This window comes from Eleginops maclovinus, chromosome 8 (genome assembly GCF_036324505.1).
Source record: "Eleginops maclovinus isolate JMC-PN-2008 ecotype Puerto Natales chromosome 8, JC_Emac_rtc_rv5, whole genome shotgun sequence".
NCBI classification, from domain to species: domain Eukaryota; kingdom Metazoa; phylum Chordata; class Actinopteri; order Perciformes; family Eleginopidae; genus Eleginops; species Eleginops maclovinus.
The window spans coordinates 18,555,518-18,570,460 of NC_086356.1; the positions used below are offsets into that span (position 1 = coordinate 18,555,518).

The 14,943-nt window shown below is 38.7% G+C and overlaps 2 protein-coding genes across 2 annotated transcripts in view; one reads left to right on the plus strand and one right to left on the minus strand.

The window, feature by feature from the left end:
• The window catches only part of LOC134868821 (netrin receptor UNC5D-like), a 160,268-nt gene that overhangs the window by 38,879 nt on the left and 106,446 nt on the right, over positions 1 to 14,943 (minus strand). The window contains 2 exon segments of the mRNA XM_063890131.1: positions 14,334 to 14,437; positions 14,627 to 14,770. Coding sequence (XP_063746201.1) covers positions 14,334 to 14,437; positions 14,627 to 14,770 — 248 coding nt within the window.
• On the plus strand, positions 1,178 to 3,386 carry LOC134868128 (piggyBac transposable element-derived protein 3-like). Its single transcript, XM_063889030.1, has 3 exons — positions 1,178 to 1,397; positions 1,887 to 2,120; positions 2,315 to 3,386. Exons 1-3 carry the CDS (start codon positions 1,340 to 1,342, stop codon positions 3,361 to 3,363), a joined length of 1,341 nt encoding a protein of 446 aa, XP_063745100.1. The 5' UTR covers positions 1,178 to 1,339; the 3' UTR covers positions 3,364 to 3,386.

The window sequence follows — 14,943 nt, forward strand, 5'->3', positions numbered from 1 at the left end:
TTTCTGGAATGGTCTGAGCTAAGTGTGTGTTGTGATCCTTCACAGCAGAACACTCCCTCTCACATGAATGAGTCTCATAACAGTTCATGTTAAGTGTGTTTTGGGTAAATGTGTGAAAGTGGTGAGAAAACTGTTTGTATTTGAGTTTGTTTCTGTATAATGACATAACACCGTTGTTCTGTGATACCACCATTGATGGTGACGCTAATGATGTAGCACGCCGCCGCAGCGCTTCTCATGTGCACCCTCATCTTCATCAATCAAAATACTTTAGGATGAAATGAATAGATTGTTAAGTGGATGTTATTTAACACTATTAATACGACAACAGTGGTTAGTTTTACAAAGTTCTTTCACAACCAACACACAAACATTTGTCATTACTTTAAGCTAATGATTTAAACCGTTTATCCATTAGCCTTTCTGCCTTCTACCTAATGAGTATCACATTCCTTTTAGCTACCTGACTACTGTTTATTACGTTAAGCTAACAATTTGAACCGCTTATACTAGTTTTTATTTTAATTATTCAACTGTCATCCATAACTTAACTATACTTGATAAATTATTATCTTTAGCTACTAGCGTAAAACTAGCTTTAAGCTATGACATGTTCATACTGTTATTCCTTGTTTTTAACCAACTATATCCAACATGTTCATCATTGCTGTTAGCTAAAATGTCCAATTTGCTATACATATACCCAGACTATTTTAGCAAAGTATCCATTTCTTTGAACCATTTACAGACAAAAGAAAGCTCTAAACAGCATTGCATGGATTGTATGGGTGTAGAACTTTCCAGCAGAGGAAACTATTGCTATATATATATATATATATATATATATATATATATATATTTATAAGTGATAGGAAGAGTTATGTTTATATTTATATTGTAATCAAACCAGGTTACTGTAACTGATTGCTGTAATATCTTTCATGTTATATTAAGGTTTATTTTGTATACTTGGTTTCCGACCTGTGTGTGTGTATATGCACGACTCGCCACAAGGTGCCTCCCCCTTTTGTTGTTTTCATTCAATTGATGGTCAGGACTGGTACGCCTTGTCGGTGAGTGACTATAAACTAAGCTAGGTTAAATCAGGAATTAATGTTAATATGAACGAGTGTACATTTATTAAGATGAGTCTTGATGAAATATAGGGTTATTTAACCTCCTAGGACCTGGCGTACACATACGTGGACATCACATTTTTGGTCATATGACCACAGTCGTTAATTCTGCTGAACTGTCGCCTCATGGCCAAGTATGTGGACACTTACACTGTCATCTGGTGGTGTCAGAAGAGTACAACACACTACGGTAAGAATTAAAAATGGCGGCAAACACAAGGGATAATTCAAGTGGCAGCTCCAAACACAAACCTCGACAAGGTAAGAAGTCCTATCATATTTCAAGGCTTTTTCTGATTTAGATATTTATCAAAGCATTGTACGTTTGTCATGACATGCAAATTTGACAAAAAATGTGTGAAAATAACAATTTGGTATGCTGCTAAACATGATGTACACGTATGTGTACATAGGGACTTAGGTTGGTCAAAAATGCTAATATGTTAGCAAAAATGTGCACGAGTAAAATAGCTTATAGCTAACTCTGGTGCAGCTAAAAAGCTGTACATTGTCCCAATGAAATAAATAACAATTAAATAACTAAATACATACATAAATACATAAATTAGTTGGGTTAAAAATGTTAATATGCTAGTAAAAATGTGCCTTGCTATAGCTAATAGCTAGAGTTGTTTATAGCTATCTCTGGTGCAGTTGAAAAGCTGTCCCAGTGAAATAAATAACAAAGAAATACATACATATATAAATGACATTGGTTTGTATTTGATTTTTTCATGTTTTTATTTCCAGAGCGTTTTTCTGTGCAAACAGCATTGGAGCAATTTTGGCTAAATGATGGAGACAACTCAGATTTGGAAGACTTGTCTGACAACGATGATCCCATCCTGGATGCCAATTACCAACCCCGAACACAGGAGCGAAGCAGCAGTGAGGATGAGGATGACAGTAGTGATGATGAGGACCCCATTCCTCAGCCCACTGAGCACAGCAGAGGACGTAAACGTCTCCGTGGTGCAAATAATGGTTAGCCAAGACCCAGTGGATATTTGTTTATTTTAGGCAGGGCCTAAGGGCTAGGTGAAGGATAGGAAGCAAAATGCTTATTTACAACACTTGTTGACAGGTTCAGGGACAGGGACAGATACAGGTTCATCCCTGCAAGTCTCAGAATCGACCTGAATGCGCATCTATTGATGAGCAGATGATTCCTTTCACAGGAGCCTGTCCATGCAGACAATATCTGCCAATGAAGCCAAACCCAGTTGGCATCAAGAACTTCGTTTGTGCTACAGCAGATGGCATTGTGCTGGACTTTGATCTGTATCAAGGTACAGGTGCACTGCTTGAGCAGGTCGAAGAAGAGGTGGGCCTGGGGTTGGGAGGCTTAGTCTTGGCTCGTCTGTGTCAAACTCTGCATCGTGGCACAAAAGTGTATTGTGACCGGTTCTTCACAAGCATCCGAGGTGTGGAACAAATGATGAAGAAGGAGATGTACATTACTGGTACAATAATGAAGAACAGACTCGCTGGCGCGAAGGAGAAGCTACCCTCTGACAAAACCATGAAAAACACAGGAAGAGGTACCTCATCAGAACTTTCCACTGAAGACGGAAAGTTGTGTGTAGTGAAGTGGTATGACAACAAACCAGTATTGATGATGTCTGGTGTTCATGGCACAGAGCCTGAAGACACCTGCCAGCGCTGGGACAAGAAATTGAAACAGTATGTGACTGTCTCGCGACCAAGCATTGTCCGTGAGTACAACCTCAAGATGGGTGGAGTGGATTTGATCGATAGAATGATTAGCTACTATCGCATGAGCGCCCGTACTAAGAAGTGGACGATGCGGATGCTAATGCACTTCACAGATCTGGCTTTAGGTAACAGCTGGCTACTCTACCGCAAAGACCTCGCAATATGTGCTGCACCAAAGAAGAGCATCATGCAGTTCCTTGAGTTCCGTACAGAAATTGCTACGACCCTCTTGGCCCAGCATCACGGTCAAGGAAGCCATGCAGACCTCTCTGAACAGTCAGAGGAAGAAGACAACTCAAATCAAGGGAACAAACGTCCTGTGACGGCAGTGCCCCATGTCTCGGTCCGCAGGAGGGCGAATGCCCATCTCCCAGAGATGATCAGCCTGAAGAACGCGGCGCGCTGCAGGGTAGCAGGCTGCACTGGAAGAACCCGAGTGCGTTGTGTGACCTGCAAAGTGTTCTTGTGCTTGCAAGGCGATCGCAACTGTTACACAGCCTTTCACACATAGACACACATACACTGCAGCACAACACACACACACACACAAACACACACACACACACACACACACTGCTGCAATGCAAAATTTCACATAACACATACTGTAACTGTGACTCTCCAAAGGGGGCAAAAATGTTTTGTTTTTCTTCATTTTGTTGTGTTTTTTCACAATGATGTTCAAAACACAAACAATAGTTGAAAGTTGAAAAAACTGCTGTGTTCAAGGTTGAAATAAAATAGTTTTTCACTCTATTACAAAAAGGTGACTTTAATGTGTTTTATGGAAATTCAGACCGAGTGTCCACATATGTGGACATCATTTTTCTCTAAAAGTACATCATGTCAAAAGATGATACTTAGTTTTTATACTTATCAGGTTCCAATAAGCCCAAATAGCAAAGAGAAATAAAAAATGCATATAAAAAAACAGCTCGGGTCTTTTAAGGTAGCGTGAACACGAAGAACCAGTGATGCAGTAGGACACATCTCCTACTCTTTGCCAATTCAGTGCCTGTGTAGTGGGCAAAAGTAATAAGGAATTACAAAATAAAGGATGCTGTGTTGATGCTCCTCTGCTCGCATGGCTGGACCTGTAAATTGCTATTAATGTGCTACTGGCTTGAGCTTTTCATTGAGAGAGACGAGCTGGGGCATGAGGGAGTGGGGTTTGATTTATGGCAGTGTATTTGAGGATTAAAACTCCGCCCCACTGGTAGCTCCATGTGTTTGTGCATGGGGTTGTACTCCAGTGTGTTTGTGTGTGACCATTTGCCAGGGGAATATAACAACAACCAACCAACTCAGAGATTGCTTTGCTCTTTCGAAGCACCCTGGATGAAAAAATTTAGCTGGGAAATCAATAAATCAGGAGTCATGTTGTCACAATCGTTTTTTTTTTTTATCCTTTGATGGCCCAAGAAGTCTTTCATCATGTGCCTTTAATTTAAGTCTTTTCATCATTTGGCTCCACAGCCGTCAAGACAAACAAAGGAACCACACTGGTGGGCTGCATTGGTCATTCCATCAATCTTGGTCTTTATATTTTTTGCCTCAGACGATTTATACCTTCAATGCCTAATCAACCCTTGTGTTGCCATCCATGCTATATTACTTTCTCCACAGCTGCTACCCTGAATCTACTAAAGCAGTCTGTTTAAACCTTTCGTGGTGGGAAAAAAAGTGCATTTTATTACAAACATACAGAATGTACCATTATCTTGGGATTTCATCATTCCAAGTTTTATTTTGCTTTTATGTGCTTCAAAAAGAATAACTTCTGCAATCACTTCATCCATCCATCCATCCATCCATCCATCTATCTATCTATCTATCTATCTATCTATCTATCTATCTATCTATCTATCTATCTATCTATCTATCTATCTATCTATCTATCTATCTATCTATCTATCTATCTATCTATCTATCTATCTATCTATCTATCTATCTATCTATCTATCTATCTATCTATCTATCTATCTATCTATCTATCTATCTATCTATCTATCTATCTATCTATCTATCTATCTATCTATCTATCTATCTATCTATCTATCTATCTATCTATCTATCTATCTATCTATCTATCTATCTATCTATCTATCTATCTATCTATCTATCTATCTATCTATCCATCCATCCATCCATCCATCCATCCATCCATCCATCCATCCATCCATCCATCCATCCATCCATCCATCCATCCATCCATCCATCCATCCATCCATCCATCCATCCATCCATCCATCCATCCATCCATCCATCCATCCATCCATCCATCCATCCATCCATCCATCCATCCATCCATCCATCCATCCATCCATCCATCCATCCATCCATCCATCCATCCATCCATCCATCCATCCATCCATCTATCCATCTATCTATCTATCCATCACCCATCTATCCATCCATCCGAACAATGACAAAGAACAAAGCTGTTCTTCTAATTTTTACAAAGTGTTCCTTCTCTAATTCACTGCTGCCCTGTTTAGTGTTTGGAGAGTAGGGCATTAACCTTGATATGTGGGAGGTTTTGCTTTATCTTCTTCTCTGAAAGCAATGCAGCAGCCTCTTTTATGAATGTCTGACAGAGGTTGTTTTTACCAGGGTCACATTATTCACGGTCTGCATATTGTCTGCAGTATTCAAAAAGATTCTCCCTAAAAAAGGCATCCCTGGTGTCACAGAGAGACAATGGTAAGTCTGTTTAAAAACAGGTTTGACCCCAAAATAAGACTCTGCAGCTCCAGGCTTACAATGCCTAACTTTTCTGTCTTCACCCTTTCTTCATTATTTTAAATTAAAGCAACATGAATGTGTTGCAATGCTGTAAGAAAAGGTCACATTAATTAAATGTGGATAAAGCTATTGGTCACCAACTATTAGATAAGAGAAACTTTTATAATCATACAAGTTCAGCGTTGTAAGGTCACTGTAAGTACTGTATCAATTCAAGCACAACTTGCTATCTCTACTCAGTAAAGGATGTTCAATTGACTTGGAAATAACTTAAAGGCAGCAGGTGACATTAAACAACTGTGTTAGAGAAATAAAAAACGGAATTCACTGAATAGAAAATTAATCCCCAACCCTTTGTTTTCTCAACATGTATTCAGCTGGAGCACAAAATAAAGAAGATGCAAGATTGTTCTTGACAGGTAGCGAGAACCAACCTGTAAGAGCCATTTAAGCGTATTATTATTTATGGTTAATATTTATGTTTGGAGAGACAGTTGCATAGTCTTTGAATTTAACTTAAATTAATTGGATAATCACAAGTAATTATTATACTGTTTTTGTATAGTTTTGTTTGGACTGACAAGGTTTATGTTTGTATTTAAAGTATTGTAAGTTGGTAGTGGACAGCCAACGGATCTATGGAATATCTAGTGAATAAAACCCTCAAGGCGCATACCCGTGACTAAGGTATTTGGACGTTTTAAAAGCGAGTGAAGTGGCCTTGGAACTTTGTATTTTGAATTATTGGTCACTACCCAACCATACAGTGTGTATTGCACTTAATATTTTAGGTGGATAATGTGTCACCTTTTCACATCAGTGAGGACCTGACATGGACACATCACACCAGGGTCATATCCAAGACAGCTCGACAGCGGCTCTTCTTCCTCCGCAGGCTGCGGAAGTTCAACATGGACTCCAGGATACTCTGCAACTTCTATAGGTGCACCATCGAGAGTATCCTGACTGGCTGCATCACCGCCTGGTATGGCAGTTGCACCGCCCTCAACCGTAAGACTCTACAGAGGGTGGTGAAAACTGCTCAGCACATCACCAGGACGGAGCTGCCATCCATGGAGGACCTCTACACCCAGCGGTGTAGGAAGAAGGCCGGTAGGATATTAAAGGACCCCCATCACCCCAGCAACAATCTGTTCTTTCTGCTGCCGTCTGGCAGACGGTACCACAGCATCCGGACCAAGACCACCAGACTCAGAGACAGTTTTATACCACAGGCTATAAGACTGCTGAACTCCTGAGCTCTGTGAATGTCTACTCACATCTTTTTATAGTACACATACATACATTAATATATTATACACATCTGCCATACATATCTGTTTATAGTACACATATCTATATATTATACATATCTGCCATATACATCTGTTATACATAATATATGCATCTGTCCATACCTCCTCATTCAACAGAGTAAAGTATTTAAATACTTTCAATGTATTCCACATATGTATATATTTCACATCCTCAAATCTTTATTGTTGTTATTGTAAATATTCTTCTCTCTTTTTGCACTATTTTATTTATCTTATTTGCACCATGTATGTTGAGTTGTTGGAGGAGCATGGGATATAAGATTTTCATTGCCAACATATACGTTGTATATGCTGTGCATATTACCAATAAAACCTTGAAACCTTGAAACCTCAGGAAACACTGACTACAACTAAATGTATTGCCTACAGGGAGAATTCAGGACATGCTCCAGTTTATTACACTACAAACATTTATTTTCAATGAGAAATCTAGTTCCTATCACAAGCTAGCAAGTCAACATAATGAGGTGGTTAAGTGTGCAGCTGCTGACTATTTTGCATCATAAATCAGTTAATAAAGCACTGCAGAGAAGTACATTTAAAAAAAAAAACTCATTAACAATGTGCCACAGATAAATGTTTGTCTTTAGTCCCTGAGTCTGTGTGCCCACATTCCTCTGTGTTCTATGTTTAACCTGGCAACAAGTGACATATCTCCTTTGGGACAATAAAGTTAAAGTAGAATTGCTGTGCATTAATTTGTGTTACAAATAGACCTGTATGTATGCAGGCTAAAGGTGGTGAACAAAAGAGGGATACATTATGATAATGCAATACAAGAAAGTACAATTTATGCACTCCTTTATTACCCTTGAGTTTAACCAGAAGTTATATGAGAAACAACTTTAAATCATTATAAACTTCATTATGGTAGTTTTATTGGATGGAAATTGAATAGCATTATGTGATGTTGTCGGTGAAAGGTCATCCATCCCTTGCAGGTAGTGTTACAGAAATGATAAATTATAGCTAAGAAAAACTCTATCCCAGGTGAAGTTTAAAGATCTGAATTAAAGTACAATTTCTAGGAACTTTCCTTGAATATTTAAATTCTTCGTTATGTCATACTTCTACTCCACTGCATTTCAGAAGTTTAAACTGTACTGTGTATGCCACCACAACTATTTGACAGCTTTAGTTGCTATGTGTAGATTCTTAATGCAAAATATAATTTACTTAAATTATGTAATATCATGGATAAGAGCCACCCAACAGCATCATAAGTTTAAACCGGCCCTACCTTGATTGGTTGCAGCATTTATACATTTTTGAAAGGTGCCATTCTGCATATTGAGTATGTTTCTTTATTAAGGTTTGTTTGATGCCATACTGTGCTTTTACAGAAAAAAAGAAAACTGGACTTGTATGCAAGTATTTCTGCACTGCTACTAAAGTTAAATATTTACACACCTCTTTTAGCAGTTTTTCCTCAAATCACAGCCAACACCACTCATGTTGAGATAATACATTTACAATAGTGAGTTAAAAAATTAGATTTAATGCCTTAATTGTCATTGGATCATTAGGCATCATACCTGTAATATCAGCAAATCAAACAGTGAGCCATGAAGCATCATAATGGGTGGCTACACTGAAGCCTAATTTCTTTACCAACAAAGAAAATCCAACCTAATTCTAATTAAAGAAAAAATGAGTATTTATTTAGTGTTAAAAGGAATAATGACAAACAAGCCATTTTAGAGATCTAATTAATTCAATTGCAAACTGAAATGTTTACAAACCAGACTACAAGAGGATGGCTGTGGTGGGGACTTCTGGGATTTTGTGTCACCAGAGTATGTTCAGTTGCACAAACATGCACTTTAAGTGCATTTTATGTCCATCACAACCTTGCAAGCACACTTAAAAGACAACAAGTTTCTAATCAATCCTTTTGAGTTGGTATTGATAGCAAGTGAGCTGTGTTTGTATTGATCACTGCGGCACTGATCTGCCCTTCACTGAGGACCGCTGCCCTCTCTGCAAAACGGTTGAAGTGTTTAAAATGCAACGCGTCTGTGACACTCTCTGTCCCTGTATTCATATAAGCATGAGGGCATGTGTTTTCACCACCACAAAATACAATTACATTTCCGGCAAGATAATATTTTGATTTGAAATTAATTAGAGGTAAAATAATGTAAGCTTTTTTTTTTTTTGATAAATAGGAAGGCCATACAATTATTACCAGCACCCATATTGGGAAAAGTGGTGAACAAATTACTCGGATCCTTCACTAAAGTAAAAGTAGTTATAGCACAGTGTACATATAATCTGTTGCAAATGAAGTCCTAGATTCAGAGTACTACGTCAAGTAAAAGGATGTGTTAGTATGAAGATATACTCAACTCATCAAAAGTAAAAGTACTCGTTATACAAAACGGCACATTTCAGATAATATAATTCAGTTATTAGCAGATAAAATTATAAGGGTGTGTCTCGACAGTAGTTTAATCTACAACAATAAATCATAATTTCTTGGTTGTTTTTTTAATTCTTTTTTTAAAATAATCTGAATCCTCAAAATAAGTAAGTATCTAAGGCTATCAAATAATTGTGTCGGAGTAAAAATATATATAGCAGCATAAAATGAAAATACTCAAGTGCTAGTACTTCAAAGTCATACTTCAGTATGTTAATTGAGTTCATGTATTTAGTTACAATCAGCCACTGACCGTGAAACTGTACAAATGTGTACACAGAAAAAGAAGAAGAACCAAAACTGAAGTTATTTCTTCATTGTAACTTCCAAACTAATTGTCCCTCTGTTCGCTCTCTGATCGTAGGAGTAAAACACATGTGAAGGCTCTTTGGTTGCGAGTGTTCATTTTCGGGGCCCCTTATCTCAGGGAATTCTTAGGCTTAAGTAAATTAAAATAATCTTCTTGTACTTTGGATGTTTTTTCTGTCTCATGTTTTGGCTTTGATTTATCTCTCACACTCTGCCCCCCCCCCCTTTTTTTTTTAACTGTCTTTGCTGTAGGAAGTGTATAAACCCAAAGAGCGATTTGCATTCTAAGTTGGTCCTAGAATCTCCCCTTCAGGGTAAAGCGATAGAGAGATGCACATGCTGATGTGAAGGCAGGGACAGGACAGACTCATATGAGCCTGATAAGCCAATGCCTGGGGAGAACAGGAAATGGATTTGCTTAATTGGCAAATTTGTTCCACTTAGATAGCAGCAACCAGTGTTGAACTACACCACACCTAACCCAGCCAACCAGGCCTCACGGCAGTCTGCTGGTAGCAGGGCTACGCAGTGTCAAGGTCGCCATGTTGACCATCAAACAGCGGCTCATATAAACTGAAGCTAAGGAAAACTGATCCGCACGGTGCCCCTCTGAAAGTTTTCACTCTTGTCTTGTTTGGTAAAAGACAATTTTCTGCCCTGAGGAGAGATAAAATGAAATAAACTCATGATATTGAAAGCAGCAACTCACGGTCGGCAGGGGGTCCCTGGAACTCTGAGCAGAGTATTATCAAGCTTTTTGAAGATGTTAAAATATAGCAGCTAACAGTCCTCGAGCAGTTCTGTTGATGTGTTGATCTGTGTCTTAAACCTGACACAAAAAAGTTTGTCCAGTTCAAATCCTTTTAATTCCATCCTGCATCACGCCTTAGCACTTAATTATTCTGAAAGCAAATGTAACACCCTACATTTACAATCATTTAAATGGGAAGTGAAGGCGACATGGAGACGATTATAAAGCATTGCAGTAGGTTTTGTTCCTTCCAATTCAATTAAGGTTGAGTTTCATTAACAAGCGCCCTCCCCCTCTCCCCTCATCCCTGCACCCTTTCCGCCTTCCCTCAGTCATGTATGGCCTTTTCTCAATGCAACAACGACTTTCATGAAATCACATTAAACAAATGAGCCCTCCGAATCTGACAGCAGCATATTCTAGAGGCGGGGGTGGCTAAACCCTTGTTGTGTCCTTGGTTTATCTCCTCACCGTCTCTGGAAATGTTATGTTCATCGCTGAATAATTACATTTTAAGTACTTCAAATGACTTTGGATGAGAGGCCTGATGATTAATTACACTTGGTATAGAATACTTGGGCGGTTAATGTGGGGCTAATGATTGTAAAACAGTTTTTTTCTAAAGTTATTTGAGTCCTTTATTTTTTCTACCCCACTAAACTTTTACCCTTACAACGGCAGCCACAATTTTCACTCCAGTAATTTGGAGCTGGCAACACTCAAAAGCTATTTGCATAGTTTTCTTTTTAACTAGGCTGTACTGTATAATATATTTTCGACAGTTTTCTCATACAGTCAAACTGGATACAATAATTACTTTCCCAGGTTGTGACCAATCCCTCCTAAATCAAAACATATAATAATATTTATAAATATTTAATATATCCAAGGCCTGGAAATAGGGCATGTTGTTCCAGACTCATGCTTCAGTTGCTATCCGCCACACCTCCAGTACATGTATTTTAAATGAGTATATGGCATTTTATTGAGCTACTGCAACTAATCACTCATTTGCAAGGCTATAAACTCTAGAGTTGTAAATAAAAAAGTGTAATTTTCTGTGACAGTTATGTTCCCTGATGGTGCCCTAATTGTTTTCTTAGAGCTACATTAATTATGCAGTCATTATCACGGCCATGATCTTTATCCTCTTAGAATTTATATTATAGAACAGACTTTATTACTTTTAACTACAACACATTCTCCTCAATTTTTAAGATATAAACTACAATACTTTATTCCTTCTCCATATCTCACAATTTTGATAGAGTTTAAACTGTTTTTTGACATACCTGTGGATACTGTGTCTAAGCTTTAGGCCTAGATGAACATTTCTCATGACAGCAGTTGCTATGAGACATGCTGTCAATTTGATTGTGCAGCTGCCTGGAGCATTTCATAAGCATATATTCCCCAATCATTATTACCAGATGTTTCTTAGGTGTATTTTGTCGGTTTAGGGATTTTATTTATATGTCCAAATAAACATTGACAGCATTTGAAAGGTGCTTTTCAAAGTGTAATATCTTCAAAAAGTGGCTAGGCTACCTAGCTTCCATGCTAAAGGTAGCTTAGTTTAGCATTAGCACTGGTTTAACTTGTTGTACTTTTCACTTCTGTTAGTTTAACATATGCTGAGTCATTGGCAGCTCTCGCACTCAGTTTTTTTCTGAGTCTCACATTAGTTTCTCATGGGTCAAGTTGTTGTGATGAACACAGACCTCTGTAAAACTCACAGCATCGGCTTTGACTTGTGGGCTCTGTTTTTATTTTGGTAATTACGTTTTGACTTTCAATATTGACTGCTTAGCAAGAGGGGATTTAAATTTCGGTTTGCCTTTAAGAAAAATCATTACGTGATTATCTTTCCCTAAACAGAGCAAACAATTTAATAACTCCAACATCACAGTGCATATAATCAGTTTTCTTAGCGGCTCAATGTCTATAAAAAGCAGAGCCAAAAGATTTGGCCATCTTGACTCTTGTCACCAATAAACTGAAGCAGACTTAAGCTGTTTTACTGTGATATATCCTCTGTGGTCGGATTTACAGTGTGCACAGATTATTGCCTCTATCACTGCTGGGACAGATAATATAGCATTCTGTGATTTTCATTAACATCCTACACAGAAGCCCAGTACACTCTTGTGTGGCTTAGTTACAGCGAGATGCGGATAAAGTTCTTCCCTCTCTCACTGTTAGTGTTGCCTCTGAGAACATGAGGAGAGCAGCGACATAAGGGGATTTCAAGCTGTAAAGTCGGCTCTACAGCGTTTGTGTCTTAAAACAGCATGCAAAGTTGGAATTCATTTCCTTTGCATCCGGACAACTCTGCTAAACTCTGATTTTGCCATCAGGATCCGTTGCCAATTACAAGACTATGAGAAACCCTAATAAATATTATGACCAAAATAAATATGCCTCAGAATACACATGTGGTTCAGCAGATCACACTGCACCATGACCTCAATTCCTTAAACTCAAAATGTGGCTGAGCTACAGCATCTCTCTGAGCCAAATTTCACAGAGCTGATTACAAAAACAGGCTTTAACCTCTCAGCAGAGCCTAAAGTCACGGAAGAAAGAAAAGTACAGCCATCCCCAACTCACAATGAGCATTTTCCTAATGCCAGTCATACTAGAGAGAGCTGGATTTGTCCCTGCATTATTTACTATCACTATTCTCTTTGTTAGCCAGTCGCATTAATGAATGCATGAGGAGTTGCCTATTTGATGACCACAATGCATCGGGGAAACTAGTGGTACACCAATGCTCCATTTGTGAGAGCTGAATCATTCATCATGCGCCACACACACTCCAGGCACGCACACAGACACACAGATCCTTCACGTGTGCTGTGGAAAGAGTGTATGGTCATCTTTGAGAATATATATTTTTTTACAGCAAATAGCAACGTGCTGTTAATAATCATGAAAAACACAATTTCAGACTTTCACTACAGAATTATTGTGGACCAAGGAATTTAAAATATCATTATGATTATCATCAATAGAATATTATTATAATGCTATCGATCAAATTCATGTTTTACCTCCCTTATTCTGACTGTTATAATAATTAAGTTTGACATACAGATAAACAATATTGTGTATGTTTTTTTTAACTGATCATAAATTAAGATACAAACATACATTTTGGTTCGACTGTCTAATAACAGAACTAATGTAAACAAGGCTTTAGCATGATAAAGAATACCCAACCTTTAAGTCAGTGCATGTATAGACAATTCCACATTTTGGGAGTAATAGCAGCGTTTCATTCCTGTGCTCTGAGAGTCGCTGTCATTTTGTTTACGTATGGACCACGGACTGTGTCTTAAAGTAAATGCAAAGCCTCAGTGCTTGGGCACACAGGCTTTGATATTGACATCTCTGCCTGCTGAGCCTTCACATGAAGGCACACAACATCAGAGCGCCGCACAACAGGACTGTCCGCAAGATCCTCATTTTATATTCAAAGTAAAAATTAAAATGGCAATGACAGGCTCTCCCTTTCAAACACACACTAAAAAAATCTCCAAGGAGGGAGCGAGAGGATGATACCGAGAGTGAAATTAATACATGGCATCTAAATAAGTCATAGATACATACTTTTACCAGAGAACATTGCGAAAAGAGGACATAGTGATGCACATGGTTGGTTATTACTCCCAGTATATGAATAATATCTCTTCCTTGAGCAGAGCGAGCCAGAGAAAGCTAAACAAATTGCATCTTCAGCTCATCAACTGCAGCTTTAAACTGAAGAGATGTGCAGATGCGTCTGGGGCTGGAGAGTAACAAAACAACGTATCATGAATACAGAGTTACACTGTAAGAAAAGCAGACAGATGACTGCTCCTCTCCAGGCAACACAGGAGAAAATGTTACTTGTTTGAAGTGCAAGAAGCCCTCACCTCAGCCACAGGCACTCCCTCTGGGGGACGACAGTGCAACACAATCATGCCATTCAGAGGCACCTCTGTGCCTTGGGGGTCCTGCTCAAAGTTCTTCCTCAGGTCTAGAAAAGAGAATAAAGAACATGCATTAAAGAACAACCACAGCAGCATGAAGACATTTTGTTTCTTGTGTGACCTTCCGCTCACACATGATGCAATGATTGCTTCTGCAAAATCATGCCAATAGCCGGAGAGATAACCTTTTCAAGAACAATAAGGTCAGTCTGGTATCAAAGTAACATGTTGCTTACAGGCGATGCGCACGGTCGCCTTGCGGCTCTTGGAGGTTCCCAGGTGACTCCAGGCGACACACAGACACCAGTAATCCTCTGGGCCATGGAAGTCCTCCACTTGCTGACGGGACACGTTGATCATCACCTCGCGGATCTTCAGCCCTGCAGACAAGAAGATTGAGAGCTTAGATAGGCTTTCATTATATCACAGGGCTGATCAATATAAGAGATGTAGATCTGCCGGGACAGGATGATGAGTGAAATCTGAATATGATAAGATTATCAGCAGTAAACAGATTTACCATTTGCCGGGGGGAAGAGAAGGAGGAGGGATG

Excerpts from the sequence above, each read along its gene's own strand:
- LOC134868128 (XM_063889030.1), top strand. The coding sequence starts at position 1,340 with ATGGCGGCAAACACAAGGGATAATTCAAGTGGCAGCTCCAAACACAAA. Across the intron at positions 1,398-1,886 it reads CAAACACAAACCTCGACAAG|AGCGTTTTTCTGTGCAAACA; the intron begins GTAAGAAGTCCT and ends TTTTATTTCCAG. Across the intron at positions 2,121-2,314 it reads TCTCCGTGGTGCAAATAATG|GAGCCTGTCCATGCAGACAA; the intron begins GTTAGCCAAGAC and ends TTCCTTTCACAG.